Consider the following 22,866-nt stretch of genomic DNA (forward strand, 5'->3'; position numbering starts at 1 on the left):
TTGATTTACATTATACTGTAAATCACACTGCGGATGTAGGGAAGGTGACCTGACGGACGGACGGACTAGTCAGAGTGAAGAAAGATAGGTTTGCACAGTGTAGGTAGGAGTCAGTGATTACAGTGGGGAAACAACTAGGAAAGTGTAGTGGACGTGCAGTACCTTGGGATGACCATTAGATGGCAGGGTGGAGTGTGAGCAAAGGACTTTACAGCAGCTTAGGGCTTTAGAAACCGTTGGTCATGGGGGGCGTGGTGACAGTTAGTGACAGTTTCAAGGAACCGGGGGAGTTATAAATACTGAGGGAGGGTTCCAGAAGGTTCCAGTCCCCAGGGGGAGCCCAGGTGACAGGAGGACTACACCAGTCTGTGTGCCCTGAGGAGAATCCGACCAAGGGGACTGAGGAGAGGAAACGTCAGGGGGTGGTCCTGACAGGGAAGGACCGCAGCAGAGACAAGGCTCTGGGTGGAAGACACCGTATGTGTAACGACGAAACTGACCAGTAAAGTGCTGTTGGTGTACGGGCCTAAGGCGGCCACAGTAACCGAGCTGTCAGGATTGTCACAGTGTGAGACGGGACGTTACGTATAAATACGTCCCTAGTGTGACATACGGTGTTGAAGCGGCCCTGGACACGGAGGGCAGAGAGAGAGATATCGCGGTGTACTGCGAGGACCGTCAGTCGGACGGTGAGCAATAAACTTGGACCTGTTGCACCCAGAATCTGCCTCATCATGTCTCTGTTATCATCTCTGCGTGGTAAGAAGTGGGACCACCCCCTATCACCCCCCCCAGCTCGGCACCCCACCACCGACACTACATTTGGCGTAGTCGGCAGGATAGACGCCGCTAATACATCATCTTCTGCGGCAGGCCTACCTCAAAGACTGGAAAAGGACTTGGACTACTCTGTTTGGATTACAATTACCTGTGGATTACAAATGACCTACTTGTGGAATACAAATGGGAAGCAGTATGTGCCTGGAGATCGACGCTTCCATATATTGGACCCTGACAGGAGGGTGGAGAGGCCTGCCGACACCTCACCTCACAGAGGGAGTGGCACAGAAGAAAAACTTGGCTGCGGCTGTCTGATGCCATTCGAGTGCTGCCCAACGGACGGTATGAGACTCTGCAGGTGTCGGGGCATCGGCCGCCTAGAGTGGCAGTGGCGGCAGGGGATGGAGCTGTGCCAGAAGTCGCCCTCAGAGCCACGGGAGAGCAGCAGGATGCTGAGCTGGGGAGCGGAGCCTGAGCGGAGTCAGCGAGAACGGCCGCCACCAATACCAGCAGAGGACTTCTCAGCGGAGCCCCCGAGTTTGGGGGAAAGACCCGCGGGACAGTGGAGCGAGGGACGGAGGCTGCGGGTGAAGCCGCGTATTGATGTGATGGAGGCCGCAGCGCCGGGGAAGGTGAGAGTACCCCCGGCACCACCAGTGCCTCCGCCAGCGGCCCTCATCATTCCGCCGCAGCACGCTGCCCCCTGCGCACCGGAAGGCCTGGGTACATCGGGCCCAGTGGTGTATGCAGAGTTGTGCGAGGCCCCTGCTCAAGTCCCTGAGGTACCCCGCCTGGAGCCGCCAGTGCGGAAGTCATCCAAAGAAGACGCTGCTGTGTTCCCCCTGCTGATAGCAGCTGCGTCGTTGGAACCGGCCGTTACTCCGGCTCCATTGGAAGTAGTGGATGCGGCCTGTCCTGAGGCCGCGGTTATGCCGCTGCTGAAGTCGACTGCGGCCGACTTAGTGGGCCTTGTGATTCCAGCCTCCAAGGACCCGGTTGTCCCCATTTGCCACCTGGCCCCAGCGGCTGTTGAGCCGCAAAAATCATCGGCCGCCTCTGATCCACGTCCTTCCTCGGTTAAGTCCCGCCCACCGGACTCCAGGGCTCATGCCGGACCCTCTGTTTGGGTCGCAGGAGTTATAGAGAAGAAGAGGGCCAGGGGGCAGGAAGTCTGGAGCCTGCTCCATGAGAGGGGAGAGGCTGGCATGGCGGCTGCACGACCCCTGGGACGGCTCGTTTATACTATCTTGCAGAAAGGGACACTTCTTGCATCCTGGGAGCTCCACGGTTGTGGGGTCCCATACTACTGACCACCGAAAGGAGGATTGAACTGTCAGGAGTTCGTTGCACCGTTGTGCAGGTCAAAAGGACAGTTCGCGGTCAGCTTTTAAAAAAAAAAGAAATGTTTATCTGTGATTTTTATGTCTGTTTTTCTATGTTCCTCTTACAGGATAGTTTGTGTTTACTTGTTAGACTGACAGAGCGGGGATACTTAGAAGAGAGGGAGTGTCCATGTCCAAGGAAGGGGGAGGGAAAAGGAGTACTGGTGATGTTTACTGTTGGATGTTGAGTTTTAAAGCAAAAGAAAATGAAAAAAAAAAAATAATATAAAAATGGGTATTTGTGCTATTATAAAGTTGTTTATTGTATAATATGCCAAAGTAAAATGCAACAGGTCCGGGTAAGGGAAGGTCTGCGGGACCAAAGGAAAGTGTGAGATCCGGTAGGGATCTAAGAGTTGAGGTCTGGGAGACCGGGACGCCGACCATGACATGTAATTGAAAGAAGGAAAATGAATGGGAAGACGTGAGAAAGACAGCCGTCCTAGGTCAGGTCCCCAACACCACGGACACCCCTGAAGAAGGAAAGGCGGGCGCCGGCAATGATCTGGTAGGTGAGTGGCCTCGATCATGGCGTACCGGATAGTGAAAGGTAACAGTAGGGGAGAGTAGGGGAAAGATACACGCCGTAGAGAGAATACGGGTGTACCTTGCCCAATTTGAAAGACGTTGTCATGTGGCGTGCGCGCTGGTGAGTAGCAGTAGGCTGCTCAGAGCATAGTGCTCCCAGTATGGTTCGGCCCCCGCAGATAGTGGGTTTGGCTCAACTTCTGGTCCGACAACAGAATGTAGGTGTAGATTCAGAATGACGAAGGCAGGGATGACGATTGTCGAGGATGACAATGGACAAAGGAAGGGGGAGTGTAGGGAAGGTGACATGACGGACGGACGGACTAGTCAGAGTGAAGAAAGATAGGTTTGCACAGTGTAGGTAGGAGTCAGTGATTACAGTGGGGAAACAACTAGGAAAGTGTAGTGGACGTGCAGTACCTTGGGATGACCATTAGATGGCAGGGTGGAGTGTGAGCAAAGGACTTTACAGCAGCTTAGGGCTTTAGAAACCGTTGGTCATGGGGGGCGTGGTGACAGTTAGTGACAGTTTCAAGGAACCGGGGGAGTTATAAATACTGAGGGAGGGTTCCAGAAGGTTCCAGTCCCCAGGGGGAGCCCAGGTGACAGGAGGACTACGCCAGTCTGTGTGCCCTGAGGAGAATCTGACCAAGGGGACTGAGGAGAGGAAACGTCAGGGGGTGGTCCTGACAGGGAAGGACCGCAGCAGAGACAAGGCTCTGGGTGGAAGACACCGTATGTGTAACGACGAAACTGACCAGTAAAGTGCTGTTGGTGTACGGGCCTAAGGCGGCCACAGTAACCGAGCTGTCAAGATTGTCACAGTGTGAGACGGGACGTTACGTATAAATACGTCCCTAGTGTGACATACGGTGTTGAAGCGGCCCTGGACACGGAGGGCAGAGAGAGAGATATCGCGGTGTACTGCGAGGACCGTCAGTCGGACGGTGAGCAATAAATTTGGACCTGTTGCACCCAGAATCTGCCTCATCGTGTCTCTGTTATCATCTCTGCGTGGTAAGAAGTGGGACCACCCCCTATCACCCCCCCCAGCTCGGCACCCCACCACCGACACTACATTTGGCGTAGTCGGCAGGATAGACGCCGCTAATACATCATCTTCTGCGGCAGGCCTACCTCAAAGACTGGAAAAGGACTTGGACTACTCTGTTTGGATTACAATTACCTGTGGATTACAAATGACCTACCTGTGGAATACAAATGGGAAGCAGTATGTGCCTGGAGATCGACGCTTCCATATATTGGACCCTGACAGGAGGGTGGAGAGGCCTGCCGACACCTCACCTCACAGAGGGAGTGGCACAGAAGAAAAACTTGGCTGCGGCTGTCTGATGCCATTCGAGTGCTGCCCAACGGACGGTATGAGACTCTGCAGGTGTCGGGGCATCGGCCGCCTAGAGTGGCAGTGGCGGCAGGGGATGGAGCTGTGCCAGAAGTCGCCCTCAGAGCCACGGGAGAGCAGCGGGATGCTGAGCTGGGGAGCGGAGCCTGAGCGGAGTCAGCGAGAACGGCCGCCACCAATACCAGCAGAGGACTTCTCAGCGGAGCCCCCGAGTTTGGGGGAAAGACCCGCGGGACAGTGGAGCGAGGGACGGAGGCTGCGGGTGAAGCCGCGTATTGATGTGATGGAGGCCGCAGCGCCGGGGAAGGTGAGAGTACCCCCGGCACCACCAGTGCCTCCGCCAGCGGCCCTCATCATTCCGCCGCAGCACGCTGCCCCCTGCGCACCGGAAGGCCTGGGTACATCGGGCCCAGTGGTGTATGCAGAGTTGTGCGAGGCCCCTGCTCAAGTCCCTGAGGTACCCCGCCTGGAGCCGCCAGTGCGGAAGTCATCCAAAGAAGACGCTGCTGCGTTCCCCCTGCTGATAGCAGCTGCGTCGTTGGAACCGGCCGTTACTCCGGCTCCATTGGAAGTAGTGGATGCGGCCTGTCCTGAGGCCGCGGTTATGCCGCTGCTGAAGTCGACTGCGGCCGACTTAGTGGGCCTTGTGATTCCAGCCTCCAAGGACCCGGTTGTCCCCATTTGCCACCTGGCCCCAGCGGCTGTTGAGCCGCAAAAATCATCGGCCGCCTCTGATCCACGTCCTTCCTCGGTTAAGTCCCGCCCACCGGACTCCAGGGCTCATGCCGGACCCTCTGTTTGGGTCGCAGGAGTTATAGAGAAGAAGAGGGCCAGGGGGCAGGAAGTCTGGAGCCTGCTCCATGAGAGGGGAGAGGCTGGCATGGCGGCTGCACGACCCCCGGGACGGCTCGTTTATACTATCTTGCAGAAAGGGACACTTCTTGCATCCTGGGAGCTCCACGGTTGTGGGGTCCCATACTACTGACCACCGAAAGGAGGATTGAACTGTCAGGAGTTCGTTGCACCGTTGTGCAGGTCAAAAGGACAGTTCGCGGTCAGCTTTTAAAAAAAAAAGAAATGTTTATCTGTGATTTTTATGTCTGTTTTTCTATGTTCCTCTTACAGGATAGTTTGTGTTTACTTGTTAGACTGACAGAGCGGGGATACTTAGAAGAGAGGGAGTGTCCATGTCCAAGGAAGGGGGAGGGAAAAGGAGTACTGGTGATGTTTACTGTTGGATGTTGAGTTTTAAAGCAAAAGAAAATGAAAAAAAAAAAATAATATAAAAATGGGTATTTGTGCTATTATAAAGTTGTTTATTGTATAATATGCCAAAGTAAAATGCAACAGGTCCGGGTAAGGGAAGGTCTGCGGGACCAAAGGAAAGTGTGAGATCCGGTAGGGATCTAAGAGTTGAGGTCTGGGAGACCGGGACGCCGACCATGACATGTAATTGAAAGAAGGAAAATGAATGGGAAGACGTGAGAAAGACAGCCGTCCTAGGTCAGGTCCCCAACACCACGGACACCCCTGAAGAAGGAAAGGCGGGCGCCGGCAATGATCTGGTAGGTGAGTGGCCTCGATCATGGCGTAACGGATAGTGAAAGGTAACAGTAGGGGAGAGTAGGGGAAAGATACACGCCGTAGAGAGAATACGGGTGTACCTTGCCCAATTTGAAAGACGTTGTCATGTGGCGTGCGCGCTGGTGAGTAGCAGTAGGCTGCTCAGAGCATAGTGCTCCCAGTATGGTTCGGCCCCCGCAGATAGTGGGTTTGGCTCAACTTCTGGTCCGACAACAGAATGTAGGTGTAGATTCAGAATGACGAAGGCAGGGATGACGATTGTCGAGGACGACAATGGACAAAGGAAGGGGGAGTGTAGGGAAGGTGACCTGACGGACGGACGGACTAGTCAGAGTGAAGAAAGATAGGTTTGCACAGTGTAGGTAGGAGTCAGTGATTACAGTGGGGAAACAACTAGGAAAGTGTAGTGGACGTGCAGTACCTTGGGATGACCATTAGATGGCAGGGTGGAGTGTGAGCAAAGGACTTTACAGCAGCTTAGGGCTTTAGAAACCGTTGGTCATGGGGGGTGTGGTGACAGTTAGTGACAGTTTCAAGGAACCGGGGGAGTTATAAATACTGAGGGAGGGTTCCAGAAGGTTCCAGTCCCCAGGGGGAGCCCAGGTGACAGGAGGACTACGCCAGTCTGTGTGCCCTGAGGAGAATCCGACCAAGGGGACTGAGGAGAGGAAACGTCAGGGGGTGGTCCTGACAGGGAAGGACCGCAGCAGAGACAAGGCTCTGGGTGGAAGACACCGTATGTGTAACGACGAAACTGACCAGTAAAGTGCTGTTGGTGTACGGGCCTAAGGCGGCCACAGTAACCGAGCTGTCAGGATTGTCACAGTGTGAGACGGGACGTTACGTATAAATACGTCCCTAGTGTGACATACGGTGTTGAAGCGGCCCTGGACACGGAGGGCAGAGAAAGAGATATCGCGGTGTACCGCGAGGACCGTCAGTCGGACGGTGAGCAATAAACTTGGACCTGTTGCACCCAGAATCTGCCTCATCGTGTCTCTGTTATCATCTCTGCGCGGTAAGAAGTGGGACCACCCCCTATCACCCCCCCCAGCTCGGCACCCCACCACCGACACTACACGGATATGCAGCGTTTCTGCGCGGTAAAATCCGCTGCGGATCCGCAGGAATTCTGCATCATGTGAACACAGCCTGAGATTGCCAGCAACATGTATAAGGCCCTGTGTACACGGTGCAGATTCTGTGACGTTCTACAGCAGATTTGGCCCTGCAGAACTGCAGCAGAACTGCAAGTGATGTACAGTACCAATTAAGGCTATGTAAAACAAAAAGCGCTGTGCACATGCTGCAGACTTTTCTGCGCAGATTTGGTGCGGAATAAGGCTATGTGCACACAGTGCTGATTCTGCTGTGGAATTTTGCACGCAGATTTTGCTAAATCTGCAGGTAAAATGACCTGCGTTTTGCCTGCAGTTTTAGAGCAGATTAAGGCTATGTGCACACAGTGCAGATCCTCCCCCAGATTTTTCCGCGCGGATTTTACTAAATCCGCAGGTCAAATGACCTGCATTTTTCCTGCAGTTTTCTTCCTTTTTTTTTGCGGTTTTACAGCGGTTTTTGTGCGGTTTTCCACTGCGGTTTTCCACCTGCGGATTTGTAGAATGGAGCAGGTGGAAAACTGCAGCAAACCCGCACAAAAGAAGTCACATGCTGCTTTTTTTTCTGCACAAAAACCGCATGGAAAAAAACGCAGCATGTGCACAGTGTTTTTTTATTTACATAGGCTTTAATGGTACTGTACATCACCTGCAGTTCTGCTGCAGATCCGCAGCGGCAAATCTGCTGCAGAACTGCACAGAATCTGCACCGTGTGCACAGGGCCTAAAAGAAGCAGCATGTCGCTTCTTTTGTGCGGCTTTGCTGCAGTTTTCCACCTGCTCCATTATAGAAATCTGCAGGTGAAAACTGCAGGGGAAATCCGCACAAAAACTGCACTAAATCTGCACTAAAACTGCAGGGTATGTGCACACTTTGCGGTTTCTGCTGCGTTTCCGCAGCGTTTTTGGCTCTGCAGAAACGCAGCAGATTCTGCTGCGTTGTACAGTACCTTTATTTCCTATGGAAATAAAAAAAAGCTGTGCACATGCTGCGTTTTTTTCCACACGGTTTTGCTGCGGTTTTCAAAACGCAGCATGTCAATTGTTTGGTGCAGAAACGCTGCAGTTTTACACCTCATCCATTATGAGGTGTAAAACCGCAGGGCAAAACCGCAGAAAAAATGCAGATAAACCGCAGATAAACCGCAGAAAAACCGCAGCACTTTGTCCTGCGGATTTCCTGCAGTTTTCTCTACAAAATCCGCAGAGACAAAAAACTATGTGTGCACATACCCGCAGGTAAAATGCAGGTAATTTTACCTGCAGATTTAGCAAAATCTGCGCTGAAAATTCCACAGCAGAATCCGCACCATGTGCACATAGCCTAAAGTTTAGGCTCTGTGCACATGGTGCGGCTTCTACTGCGGATCCACAGCGGATTTGCCGCTGCGGATCTGCAGCAGAACTGCAGGTGATGTACAGTACCATTATAGGCTATGGAAGAAAAAAAACGCTGTGCACATGCTGCGGTTTTTTCCTCGCAGTTTTTGCGAGGAAATAAAAAGCAGCATGTGACTTCTTTTGTGTGGTTTTGCTGCAGTTTTCCACCTGCTCCATTCTACAAATCCGCAGGTGGAAAACCGCAGTGGAAAACGGCACAAAAACCGCAGTAAAACCGCAAAAAAAGGAAGAAATTCGCAGGAAAAATGCAGGGCGGAAAAATCCGCGGGAGGATCCGCACTGTGTGCACATAGCCTTAGCAAATTTCTGCCAATCATTTTTTTAAATATCAACTGTGTACCTTTGTTTATACCAAACTGTTGCTTCTTGCTACATCACTAAAACCATCAACCACTTGAAGTACTCTTTAAACCCTTCACCCCCCCCCCCCCAAGTCTTTTTTCACCTTCATGACCAGTCAAAATTTTACAATTCTGACTACTGTCAATTTCTGCAGTAACAGCTCTGGAACGCTTCAACAGATCCCAGTGATTCTAAGTCTGTTTTTTCAAAATTTATTGTACTTCATGGTAAAATTTGTTCGATTTGACTTGTGTTTATTTGTAAAAAAAAATCAGAAACTTGGAGAAAACTTAGAAATTTTTTTTCCTACAAAAATGTTCTTTAGCCTCAGGTTTTTTATTTTCACAAGGGTAACAGGATAAATTGAACCATACAATTTGTTGCGCAATTCCTCCTGAGCACACTGATACCCCATTTGACATTTTGAATGCAACATTTGCTTGATGTTTTTAAAGTTGGGCTGTGGAAATAAAAAACTGACATTTTTCACACAAAAATGTTCTTTTAGCCCCAATTTTTCTATCTTAAACAAAGGTAACAAGAATAAATGGAACCCAAAATTTGATTGGCAATTTCTCCTGAGTACGCCGATACCCCATATGCAGGGAAATACTACTATTTGCGTGTAGGGCAGGGCTCAGAATAGAAGGAGTGATGTTTTGGAAAATAGACTTTGATGGAATGGGAGGCGGGTGTCATATCGCATTTGGACAGCCCCTGATGTGCCTAAACAGTGAAAACACACAAAAGTGGCCCCATTTTGGAAACTAGACCCCTCAGGTAATTTTTCTAGTTGTGTGGGAAGCACCTTGAACAGACAAGTGCTTCACAGAATTTTCCAATGTTGGTCTATGAAAATGAAAAACTAAAAAAAAAATATTTTTCCAAAAAAATTTTGCTTTAGTCCCAATTTTTTTTCATTTTTACATGGATAGCAGGAGAAAATGGACCCCAAAATTTGCTGTACAATTTCTCCTGAGTACACCAATACTACTTTTAAGGCACATTGCAAAGCTCAAAAGGGAAGAAGTGCCTTATTGGAGTTCACATTTTGCTGGACTGGTATCACAAGTGTGTTACATCCTCCTGTGAGATTGAGGGCTAGAATATCAGCATGTAGTCTGAATTGCAGGTCTTCCATTTAGCCTGTGTGTTTCGTGTCTCATAATAAATGGATTTAGTTTCCTTTGGTGCTGAAGAGGTTAACAACCCTTTTTATGCTGGTTGGAAACATGAAGCTCCATCTCAAAGCTGCTGCTAACCTCTCTCTAGAAAATATAGCCAGACCTGCTCTTCCTTGCCAGTGAAAATTTACTTCCTGGTTCCCTGGAGTTGCTGTGCTGAGTTGGAAATCGTTTTTGCTGTTGGAGATTGTTGTATGTTGTTTATGGGGTACATACTTTCCTCACTGTCCTATTCCAATTTAGTTTGTACAATCATACCCTTCCCTGTATACCTCTCTATCATTGGTGAATGTTTCGTATGTTAGTTGTTTTTGTTATCCTGTTTGTCTTATGTGTTTATACCCTAGCATTTCTGTCCCAGGCTTCCTGGGGGAGGGGAATTGGACAGCTTAAGGGACATCAGTAGAACAGTAAGGCATGTGGCCCAAACCTCCTCACGATCAGAGGTACCTTTTGGGAGCAAGGATCCTTAAGGCCACAGCCCTAGGGGCAGTGCAGGGCCCCTTTCCCTAGCATGTACAGTCACAGTGTGACAAATGGTTTGAGTGTGAAATACAATATTGGAAGAGCCCCTGAGATGCCAGAACAGCAGAATCTCCCATAAGTGGCCCCATCTTACAAACAACACCTCTTAATGAATTTATCTAGGGGTGCTGTGATCATATTGACACCACATGTGTGTCACAAAATTTTATACCATTGGGCATTTAAGAAAAAATATTTACATTTTTACCACCAAAATTTCATTTTAGCCCCAGGTTTTACATTTTCACACTGGGAAATTGGTACAAAAGTACAAAGATTTGACCCACAATTTTTGCTGCATGTAGAAATACTCTATATGTGGATGTGGCTGTACAGTACTGCATAGCCATATGGCGAGACCCGATAGGGAAAGAGTGCTATTTGCCTCCTGGAGGGCAGATTTTCCTAGAATAGTTTCCAGACTCCATATTCAGAGCCCCTAAGTGCTAGAATAGCAGAATCCCCCTCAAGTGACCCCATTTGGGAAATTATATGCCTTTGGGAATTTATCCACAGGTTAAGTCATTATCTTGACTCCATGGGTGTTTTCCAGAAACAAGCAGCAGTGGATGTTGCTGAGTGAAAATTGGAAAATACCATTGTAGTGTTCAGTATATTGTATTGCTCATTGCATGGTAGTGCTCAGCTCATGCTTCTGGAGACACACACATGTAAATTAGGTGGGCTTTCATCGCTACAGAAATGCCAAACATGTGAGCACTAAATGTAGTTTAGGTACACTGCAGCTCAGAAGGCTAGGAGGCATTTGGATTTCAGAATGCAGAGTTTGCCGAATTTCTTTTGGGGGCAAGGAGCCATTTCGCTTTTCCATGGCCTTTGTACTACCGCTAACAGATGACAGACCTGTTTGGGGGCTTGATTTTTTTGTGGATTGAGTTGAAGCTTTATTGGGAACATGTTACATAACGTTTGGGATCACATTTATCTTGTGCTGTATGATGAGCACTTTCTTTGGGGTTTCCATCTAAATCTTCGAGTGATGTAATTTAGATGAAACCCCCGAGAAATCCATTCACTATAATGAGGCAGAAGAGTTACTCTGGACTCCGTCTGGCCTCTGTTTAGCATTGTCCTTTTCAGAACTGCACAAAACTGTGGTGGACCACGCTTTAATGCACTCCTAAAAAGATTGACACCATTAGATCAAAGGCCAAACAGTCCACAGTGCCTCCATCTTCATTATAGGGAATCTTCTGTCTAGTGTTCCGTCTGAATCACATATTTCTGAAATTTACATGGAAACCCCAATGTAAGCGCTCAGTATAAAGTGCAGGATAAACTTGTGTCAAGCCTTACTGCGATCTTTGGGAGGCAGAATGAAAAAATCAATAGCAGGTGAAGAATTGGATTTATCTTTTACGCAGTTCCTTATGCGGTATAAGTGATTAGATTACTTTATTCTTTGGGTTGGTGTGATTACAGTGATACCAGATTTATATATTTTTTTAATGTTTGGCTGCTGTCACACACTAAAAGATGCTTTTTATTGCGCATTGCCATATTTTCTGAGCTATAATTTTTCCATATTTCTGCCAACAGAGTCATATGAGGGCTGTTTTGTTTTTCGGGATGAGTTGACATTTTTATTGATACTATTTTCAGTCACATGACATTTTTGAACATTCTACCTCCCAAAGATTGGAATAGAAAATGAAGAAAAAACAGCAATTCAAGAATTGTTGTTTTTTTCAATGCCGATTCGCATGTATTAAAATTGATAGAGCCGCTTTATTCTTTGGGTGAGTACGGTTACAATGATACCACATTTATACCTTTTTTTATGTTTTTTGTGCTTTTACACAAAAAACTATTTTATGAAATAATTATTTTTGCATTGCTTTATTCTAAGAGCTATACCTCTTAACTGTTTCTACTGATGGAACTTTATGGCGTCTTGTTTCTTGCAGGACAAGATGACATTTTCAGATACCATCTTTATATTTACATTCATCTTTTTTATTTTTTATTACACCTTTTGTTCAGCGGTATGATAAAGCATTGCTCTTTGCCTAGTTTTTTTTTTTTACGTTATTCACTGAATAATAATAAATAATAATCTTTATATAGCGCTAACATGTTCCGCAGCGCTTTACAGTTTCATTATCATCACTGTCCCTACAATCTAAATTCAGTATCAGTATGACTTTGGAATGTGTGAGGAAGCTGGAGTACCCGGAGGAAACCCACGCAAATACGGGGAGAATATAAAAACTCCTTGCAGATGTTGTCCTTGGTGGGATACGAACCCAGGACTCCAGCGCTGCAGTGCTATCCACTGAGCCACTGTGTTGCCCAGAAGGTTAAACTAGTGAGAAAGTTTTATAGGTTGGGTCATTCCAGACACAACGATAACAAATATGTGTACTATTTTTTTCTCATAAAAATATTGGTTTCTGGTACAAAATATTTTTATTTTTTCTTGATTTTTTTTTAAATTATGTTACAATTTTTTTTTAACTTTTTTTTTACTTAGTCCCTTTATGGGACTTTCACTTTTTTTCACTCTGATCACCTATAAAGCATACTAATGCATGAAGCATTGCTATGCTTTATAAACTGTCAGAGCTGTACTGACATACAAGTTTGTCACACCATGCACTTGCTCGCTCTGGGGATCCTGATGTCGTCATGACGACATCGGTCACCATGGCAATGATCAGCCCCTAATGATGATGTCTTGGGGGTGTTGATAATAGGGTAGAGGGAGCCCCCTCCTTCTGCCTGCTTTCTAGATGCATGTGATTGATATTGATCACAGTATTTAGGGGGTTAAATTGAATTCATAGTGGCAGTGAGTGGTGGTGTGCACAAAATCACAAGGACTATCATATGTCTAATGTCGGCAAGTACTTATCAACCTGGACGTATGAATGCATCCAAGGTAGTTAATCAAGAAGGGGTTAATAAAGCTGTTTACTGTGTAGGCCTGGGAAGAACCACTCTAAGAATAATTATGGGATTTAGTGACCCTTAATGATAAAGGGGCAAAGCAACAGTCAACCATCCCTTACATAATAACCCTATTTACCCCAATTATTGTCTACCTATCTGCGTCTATCAAGTAAATGACATCACTTTTCGCCTCCTCAGGAACTAAGAGTCTAATCATCTGGCAAACATAAATGTTCTGAAAACAGATAAAACTATTAGAAAACTACAATTGATTTCATCGGAGCATTCTTTATAATGCTGTGTCAGAAGTAAGTAGGTAATCTCTGTGCCTAGCCAACATGTATTTAGGCTCTTCACAGACCCCCTTCATTCTAGAAATCAGAATTTGTTTACAATCACAGATCTCATGAATTTGATTTTGTAAACTTGGACATATGACATATCAGAAGGCACCCAAGTGTTGACTGGATTTCCCCTAAACCAATACAGCAAATAAAATAATGTGAATGGGAACAAAAACGGTACAATAATCTATCTAATACCTTACAACTGGCAAACAATTTTATCATGGTCACAAAATTGCTAACACTGATCAAATAGTATACTCACATGCAATTTTACTTTTATTGACCAATCTCCAAGTGGTGGATTATCACTTAGTTGGAAAATATTTGACACAACTCCTAACTCAGCGTTTTCTTCAAGCCATTGCTCAATTAGATTTCCACGTGGATCCTTGAAGAAAAATATATTAGAGAGATGAATATGATAAACAATGAGTGGTTACTATAGGCTAGGCTAGGTCACAACATGCCTCTGACTTACATTCAGCACTATTGCTTGAAATAGTCACCACATTTGACCTATCTAAATTATTAATAAGGGCATATAGATTATAGACTGATGAAAAAAAACCATTTCAGATTCTCAGAGACAAGCAAAAATTGTGTTTGCAAGAAGACAAATTTAATTTCTCCTGTTGTGTGTTGGTTACTTGTCTCACACTGGGAGCGCCTCCTTCTTGTAAAATAAGCTCTGGGTCATTTATCTCCAAACACCAGACACCCCAGAGCCTGGAACAGGTCATTTATATAAAATGATAAAAGATGATTTCTCAACAACAAAACATCTGATATGAAACATACAGATACGACTGTTTTCAGCATTCTATAGCCTACTGTTTATGCCCATATTAATAGTTTAGCTAGGTCAAATGTGGTGTGGTGTGATGCATCTGTATGCCCATATCTTTAACCATGAGTAAGAACCATATATGTTTGAACCTTATGCTTTTTATCACAGCTTTAGTAAAGTTTGGATATGAACAGTCGTACCCCATTAGTAACAAGCAGCTGCTTTAATAACACTGAAAGACTTTACATGTCTTTTTTTTTTTAATTTGAAAAATCCAAAAATAATCCCTCTCATTCATTTGTGATCAGGGAGACTGATCTTTAGAGAACACTGACTAAACCTGAAAGTATCGATGTCAGAGGTAGCATATTTTCCATAATACCCACCACTTACATCTCACTGATAGGGTTGCTGGAGGCATAGAAGGGTGTGGAGAAACCAGATTATATCTTAATTACCCAGATGACTATGTTTAGCAAACCAAGAAGAATTTACTTTTTATCTGTATGTTGGCTTTTGGATTTAAGTGTTGATTTCTAGTGGGTCAAGAAAACAGACTTTTGCTTCTGTAAGCCTGGAATATTGACTTCTAAGCTGATGTTTGATATAACATAGTGTGCTCTTATCCTTGATCAATAGTGAGGTTTACTAATATGCTAATTATACATTGTTTAGCCCAGATAGTTTGTTGATTTCTAAAACAGAGGAGGAAAATCTGTGCAAATAGATTACATAAACAAGGCAACTTAGTCATCACTAGAGTTGAGCGACTTTTGGTTTTTTAGGGTCGCGTTTCGTTTTGTGAAACCCGACTTTTCCAAAAGTCGGGTCGAGCAAGATCGTCCGATTATAGGGAAAAGTCGGGGTCGTCACGAAACACGAAACCCAATGTAAGTCAATGGGGAATAAAAGTCGGCAGTGAGAGGAGGACAGGAAACACACCTACAGTGCCCATTTGAATGCCAAAAGCATCAATTCTTCTTACTTAAGCTTGTCAACCTTAATTAACTTCATAATACAAGTTACGCACTGAAAAATGGGGGTTATTTGGCTAAATTTGTGGGGGGGGAAGGCTGGCTGCAGGTTTTCATGTGCCCTGGGCGAAAGAGCGCCCCTTTAACACATACCACAACTCATCATGCTCCGATACGGCAGAGAAATAGCGGTATAGTACAATGAAAAATACCTCACTTTTTACATCTCATGACGAGGCCCATCTATTTCTCCATACAGAATCATTGGTCCCATATAATGTTTGAAACAGTATATGATGAGCTCCACATAATGCTACAGAATATGTTGGTCCCCATGGATGAAGCTCCACTGTCTTATGGGCCCAAATAATGCTCCAAACATAATGGGCACCATTTCTAATGCTCTAGTGTATAATGGGCCCTGTAAATGCTGCTCCAGTGTCTGATGTCCACCTTTGGAATGTTCCAGTGTATGGTGGGCCCCATCTATCATTCTCCAGAGTATAGTGCTCCCCAAAAATTGCTGTCCCAACATTGAAAACAATCAAATAAGTCTCCTCGCTAGGGAATCCCTGTACTTGACTGGACAGGTGCTGTAGCTTGCTTAACAGCTCGCCAGCCGTTCTCACGCCCAGTATGGATTACACGTGATTGCACAAAGGTGAGAAAGGGTACCGTATCCCCAGATAACATGTATGGATAGCGTACACATTCAAAATATATGTCTCAGGAGGCAGGCTCAGACGGTGTTAGGCCCAGTATGGATTGCACGTGATTGCACAAAGGTTAGAAAGGGTACCGTATCCCCGGATAACATGTATGGATAGCGTACACATTCAAAATATATGTCTATACAGCATGAGGCAGGCTCAGACGGTGTTAGGCCCAGTATGGATTGCACGTGATTGCACAAAGGTTAGAAAGGGTACCGTATCCCTGGATAACATGTATGGATAGCGTACACATTCAAAATATATGTCTATACAGCATGAGGCAGGCTCAGACGGTGTTAGGCCCAGTATGGATTGCACGTGATTGCACAAAGGTTAGAAAGGGTACCGTATCCCTGGATAACATGTATAGATAGCGTACACATTCAAAATATATGTCTCAGGAGGCAGGCTCAGACGGTGTTAGGCCCAGTATGGATTGCACGTGATTGCACAAAGGTTAGAAAGGGTACCGTATCCCTGGATAACATGTATGGATAGCGTACACATTCAAAATATATGTCTCAGGAGGCAGGCTCAGACGGTGTCAGGCACAGTATGGATTTGACGGCCCAGATTACACAGCGGAGGAGCAGGGAGAGGTAAAGATTGCAAATGCTGGGGCCCTGCCCAAGCATGGAGGGCCCACTCGTGGGCATCGGTACTGGCACTGGGCCCCTCATAGTACAGCGGTGTGAATGACGGCGGGTGTGCACCACCACCGTCAGAGACACTTGATTGCACTATGAGGGACCCTGTGCCAGTGCCCGCGCCCAAGAGTCGGCCTACCCACCTGTCCAGGGCAACGGCACTCGCACGGTGTCGTGCGGTAGGTGGTGACCCCGGCCATGGGGGGGGAGGCAGCACAGTTAGGGAGTTTTAGAAAGTGGCATATGTTGATGTTGGACATTCAGCTGATGCAAAAGGCGAAATAGGTGAAGTACCAGGAAGAGGTGGACCAAAGCAAACCATTTTTCTGTCACCCTATGTGTCATCAGGGGAAGGTGGGACAAAATCCTTGGAAACCCATGCGTGGTTCATTTTAATGAAGGTTAGATTATCCACATTTTGGGTTGACAGACGGGTCCTTTTTTCTGTCAGGATTGATCCAGCTGCACTGAAGACTCTTTCCGATAGCACACTTGCAGCTGGGCAAGCGAGCTCCTGTAAGGCATATTGGGCCAATTCAGGCCAGGTGTCCAGTTTAGCGGCCCAATAGTCAAAGGGGAATGACCTGTGTGGGAGAACATCGATATGGGAGGAAAAGTAGTTTGTTACCATAGTTGACAACTGCTGTCTCCTGTCACTTTCCATCGATGCAGTATTACCAGTTGTGTGAGCGGTATTTGAAAAATCAGTCCACAACATTGTCATGAAACCCCTGTCTCCAACGCCACTTCTGCTGTGTGCACCACGAACACCTCTGCCAAGCTGCCCCCGGCCCGTACGGCTCGTGTGAGAACCATCACCGCTGCTGTGTTCTGGGAATGCCTCAAGCAACCGATTTACCAGAGTTGCTTGTTTATTAGCCAATATTAGGTCAAGGTTCTCCTGTGGCATGATGTTTTGTAATTTGCCTTTATAGCGTGGATCCAGGATGCTGGCCAACCAGTAGTCGTCATCGTTCATCATTTTGCCAATGCGGGGGTCCCTTTTTAGGATCCGCAAGGCATAATCTGACATGTGGGCCAATGTTCCCGGTGTCAATGATGCACTGCGAGTGCTGGGTGGAGGAGCACTTTCTGGCAAATCCACATCCCTCCAGTCACGCACAAACCCTGTACCAGACCTTGCCACGCCAACATTTTCACTTGCCCCACGAGATGCATCCTCCTCCCCTAAGTAATCATCCCCATCATCCGCCTCCTCCTCCTCTTCTTCCTCCACCTCGTCCAGGAGAGGTCCCTGAGCAGACAATGGCTGAATGTCATCAAGGATTCCCTCCTCCTCTTCCTCCTCATCAACATTGGCTGCAGACGCCTGCTCCTTAAGGTGCGTCAAAGTTTGCATGAGCAGACGCATAAGTGGGATGCTCATGCTTAGGATGGCGTCGTCTGCGCTTACCAGCCGTGTGCATTCCTCAAAACACTGAAGGACTTTACAAAGGTCTTTCAGCTTCGACCACTGCACACCTGTCAACTCCATGTCTGCTCTCAAAGTGCCTGGCCGTGTATCCTCCCACAAATGCATTATGGCCTGCCTCTGCTTGCACAGCCGCTCCACCATGTGCAGGGTGGAGTTCCACCTTGTTGCAATGTCGATAATGAGGCGGTGGTTGGGAAGGTGGAGCAATCGCTGCAGCTTCTGCATACGAACGGAGTGTACAGGTGACCGGCGGATGTGCGCGCACAGTCTTCGCACCTTCTGGAGCAGGGCTGTTAACTCCGGATAATTTTTGAGGAAGCACTGCACCACCAGGTTCAAAATGTGAGCCAAGCAAGGTATGTGGCTGAGTTTTGAAAGGGCTATGGCTGCCACAAAATTACGGCCGTTATCACTAACTACCTTGCCTGCCTCAAGATGTACACTGCCCAGCCATGACTCAGTTTGTCGCTTCAAGTACTCGGCCAGCACCTCGGCGGTGTGTCTGTCGCCCAAACACATCATCTGCAACACAGCCTGCTGATGCTTTCCACTAGCTGCTCGATAGGGGGACACATCATGTGCAACAGTGGCAGCTGCAGATGGAGTGCTCGTACGACTGCGCTCTGTGGACGAGCTTTCGCTTCTGGAGGAGGTGGAGGAGGAGGATGGTCGAACGCCTACAGCCAACTGTTTCCTATACCGTGGGCTAGGCAGCACTGTCCCACCACCGCTGTCCCCTGTGGACCCTGCATCCACCACATTAACCCAGTGCGCAGTGATGGACACGTAACGGCCCTGGCCATGCCGACTGGACCATGCATCAGTTGTGAGGTGCACCTTTCCGCTCTCTGACTGCTTGAGTGCATGGACAATGCGGTCTTTCACATGATGGTGGAGGGCTGGGATGGCTTTGCGAGAGAAGAAGTGGCGACTGGGTAGGTCATAGCATGGTACTGCATAGGCCATGAGTTCGCGGAAAGCTGTGCTTTCCACCAACCGAAAGGGCATCATCTCAAACGAGATTAGTTTGGCAATGTGGGCGTTCAAACCCAGTGTGCGCGGATGAGAGACTGAGTACTTTCTTGACCTACTCATAGTGTCTGGGAGGGTGAGCTGGACTTGAGAGCTGCATATGGTGGAAGTAGCGGTGGACAGGGCGGACTGAGAGAGGGTTCATGATGGTGATGGAGTTGGTGTTCTTTCTGATGGCCTAGAATCAGTATTTCGTTGATATAACAGTGGGATTCCCTGACTGCTATGGTCTTGCAACGACACCTCAACATTTGCTGCTGTGCTAACCGGTGGGCTTACAGTGGGGGAAACAATGTAGCGTTGCTGACTACCTTCGTTGTGATCAGTTGCACATGTGGCACTTGAGGTTTGGTGTTGTGTCCACGCTTGCAAGTGCATGCTGGTTAAATGTCTAAGCATGCAACTGGTATTCAAATTTTTCAGATTTTTCCCTCGGCTAAAGGTCTTTGCGCACTTCTTACAGATAACCTTGGCCTGATCATGAGGATTTTGTTCAAAAAAGTGCCACACTGCACTCTTCCTACTTTGGCAGACATTTTGCAGCCTAGCACGCTGTGATCTTTTGACCCTCTGGACAAGCTGTCCAGCAACTCTTTTGATGTTTGGAACCTGTCTTTGGAGTGCTCCGGGCCTGCCAGATAACAGCTGTTGCGATGTCGATGTCTGCTGTGGATGCTCCTCATCTGAGCTATTGGAAGCAGCACCCTCTTCCCCCAATGGATGCCAATCTGGGTCAACAACTGGGTCATCCATCACCTCCTCTTCTATGTCATGTGCACCTTCCTCTGTGTCACCGTGTATGGTGGTATAGTGTGCGGGAAGGGGCACCTGAGTCTCATCAGGGTCAGAATCTGGCTCTGTACACTGCGAGGACAATGTAGTGCTCTGAGTGAATGTACCAGCAGAATCATCCATCAGCGGCTGTGCATCAGTGCACTCCATGTCAGATTCATCTTGGCCTGGGTAATTCACCATTTGACTTGATAATCCAGGCATGGTATGTGAAAACAGCTCCATGGAGTAATCAGTAGTATGGCCTGCGTCATCCTTCAATCTTGGTTGGGGTGAAGGACACAAGGAAAGGTGTGGTTCATGAACATGAGCCTCCAATGACGACTCAGTGCTTTTACTTTTTACAACTGAAGAAGAGGAGGCGATAGAGCTGGAGGCTGAGTCTGCAATGTAAGACAAAACTTTTTCCTGATGCTCTGGCTTTAAAAGCGGTTTGCCAACTCCTAGAAAACTAAGCGTTCGAGGCCTTATGTAGCCAGACGATGACGCAGGGTCAGCACCTCATGCATTCGGTCCTATTTTGCTCTTGCCACTACCATCAGATACACCACCAACACCATCATTACCAGCTGCCAACCCCCACCCAATTCCACGGCCTCTTCCACCAGCCTTCCTCATTTTTGGTAGAAATGTAGACAAAATCCAACAAACTATATAGTAATGTAAAACAAGGTACAAGGTGTCTATAGGACAGGGGAGATTTTGAATTTCTGCACACACTTGTGGACAGTGGACACTTTTGGATTGTGTGAGGCCCACTGATATCTGAGCGCTATGTGACAGGCTCGATGGCACTGCTGTGACAAAAGTGACTAGAGGATAAGGGAGATTTTGAATATCTGCACACACTTTTGGACACTGGACACTTTTGGATGGTGTGAGGCCCACTGATATCTGAGCGCTATGTGACAGGCTCGATGGCACTGCTGTGACAAAAGTGACTAGAGGATAAGGGAGATTTTGAATTTCTGCACACACTTGTGGACAGTGGACACTTTTGGATTGTGTGAGGCCCACAGATATCTGAGCGCTATGTGACAGGCTCGATGGCACAGCTGTGACAAAAGTGACTAGAGGATAAGGGAGATTTTGAATTTCTGCACACACTTGTGGACAGTGGACACTTTTGGATTGTGTGAGGACCACTGATATCTGAGCGCTATGTGACAGGCTCGATGGCACTGCTGTGACAAAAGTGACTAGAGGATAAGGGAGATTTTGAATATCTGCACACACTTTTGGACACTGGACACTTTTGGATTGTGTGAGGCCCACTGATATCTGAGCGCTAAGTGACAGGCTCGATGGCACAGCTGTGACAAAAGTGACTAGAGGATAAGGGAGATTTTGAATATCTGCACACACTTTTGGACACTGGACACTTTTGGATTGTGTGAGGCCCACTGATATCTGAGCGCTATGTGACAGGCTCGATGGCACTGCTGTGACAAAACTGACTAGAGGATAAGGGAGATTTTGAATTTCTGCACACACTTGTGGACAGTGGACACTTTTGGATTGTGTGAGGCCCACTGATATCTGAGCGCTATGTGACAGGCTCGATGGCACTGCTGTGACAAAAGAGACTAGAGGATAAGGGAGATTTTGAATATCTGCACACACTTTTGGACACTGGACACTTTTGGATTGTGTGAGGCCCACTGATATCTGAGCGCTATGTGACAGGCTCGATGGCACAGCTGTGACAAAAGTGACTAGAGGATAAGGGAGATTTTGAATTTCTGCACACACTTGTGGACAGTGGACACTTTTGGATTGTGTGAGGCCCACTGATATCTGAGCGCTATGTGACAGGCTCGATGGCACTGCTGTGACAAAAGTGACTAGAGGATAAGGGAGATTTTGAATATCTGCACACACTTTTGGACACTGGACACTTTTGGATTGTGTGAGGCCCACTGATATCTGAGCGCTATGTGACAGGCTCGATGGCACTGCTGTGACAAAAGTGACTAGGGGATAAGGGAGATTTTGAATTTCTGCACACACTTGTGGACAGTGGACACTTTTGGATTGTGTGAGGCCCACTGATATCTGAGCGCTATGTGACAGGCTCGATGGCACAGCTGTGACAAAAGTGACTAGAGGATAAGGGAGATTTTGAATTTCTGCACACACTTGTGGACAGTGGACACTTTTGGATTGTGTGAGGCCCACTGATATCTGAGCGCTATGTGACAGGCTCGATGGCACTGCTGTGACAAAAGTGACTAGAGGATAAGGGAGATTTTGAATTTCTGCACACACTTGTGGACAGTGGACACTTTTGGATTGTGTGAGGCCCACTGATATCTGAGCGCTATGTGACAGGCTCGATGGCACAGCTGTGACAAAAGTGACTAGAGGATAAGGGAGATTTTGAATTTCTGCACACACTTGTGGACAGTGGACACTTTTGGATTGTGTGAGGCCCACTGATATCTGAGCGCTATGTGACAGGCTCGATGGCACTGCTGTGACAAAAGTGACTAGAGGATAAGGGAGATTTTGAATTTCTGCACACACTTGTGGACAGTGGACACTTTTGGATTGTGTGAGGCCCACTGATATCTGAGCGCTATGTGACAGGCTCGATGGCACAGCTGTGACAAAAGTGACTAGAGGATAAGGGAGATTTTGAATTTCTGCACACACTTGTGGACAGTGGACACTTTTGGATTGTGTGAGGCCCACTGATATCTGAGCGCTATGTGACAGGCTCGATGGCACAGCTGTGACAAAAGTGACTAGAGGATAAGGGAGATTTTGAATTTCTGCACACACTTGTGGACAGTGGACACTTTTGGATTGTGTGAGGCCCACTGATATCTGAGCGCTATGTGACAGGCTCGATGGCACAGCTGTGACAAAAGTGACTAGAGGATAAGGGAGATTTTGAATTTCTGCACACACTTGTGGACAGTGGACACTTTTGGATTGTGTGAGGCCCACAGATATCTGAGCGCTATGTGACAGGCTCGATGGCACAGCTGTGACAAAAGTGACTAGAGGATAAGGG

The 22,866-nt window shown here is 47.3% G+C and overlaps 1 protein-coding gene across 1 annotated transcript in view; it reads right to left on the reverse strand.

Annotated features, from left to right (window-relative positions):
- The window catches only part of CD109 (CD109 molecule), a 465,421-nt gene that overhangs the window by 380,598 nt on the left and 61,957 nt on the right, over positions 1 to 22,866 (reverse strand). Inside the window, exon 5 of the mRNA XM_073569324.1 lies at positions 13,730 to 13,855. Within this exon, the coding sequence (XP_073425425.1) occupies positions 13,730 to 13,855 (126 nt within the window). The remainder of the gene's footprint in view (positions 1 to 13,729; positions 13,856 to 22,866) is intronic.

This window comes from Dendrobates tinctorius, unplaced genomic scaffold, assembly GCF_039654945.1.
Source record: "Dendrobates tinctorius isolate UK_male_01 unplaced genomic scaffold, ASM3965494v1 ptg000024l, whole genome shotgun sequence".
In the NCBI taxonomy this organism is placed as follows: domain Eukaryota; kingdom Metazoa; phylum Chordata; class Amphibia; order Anura; family Dendrobatidae; genus Dendrobates; species Dendrobates tinctorius.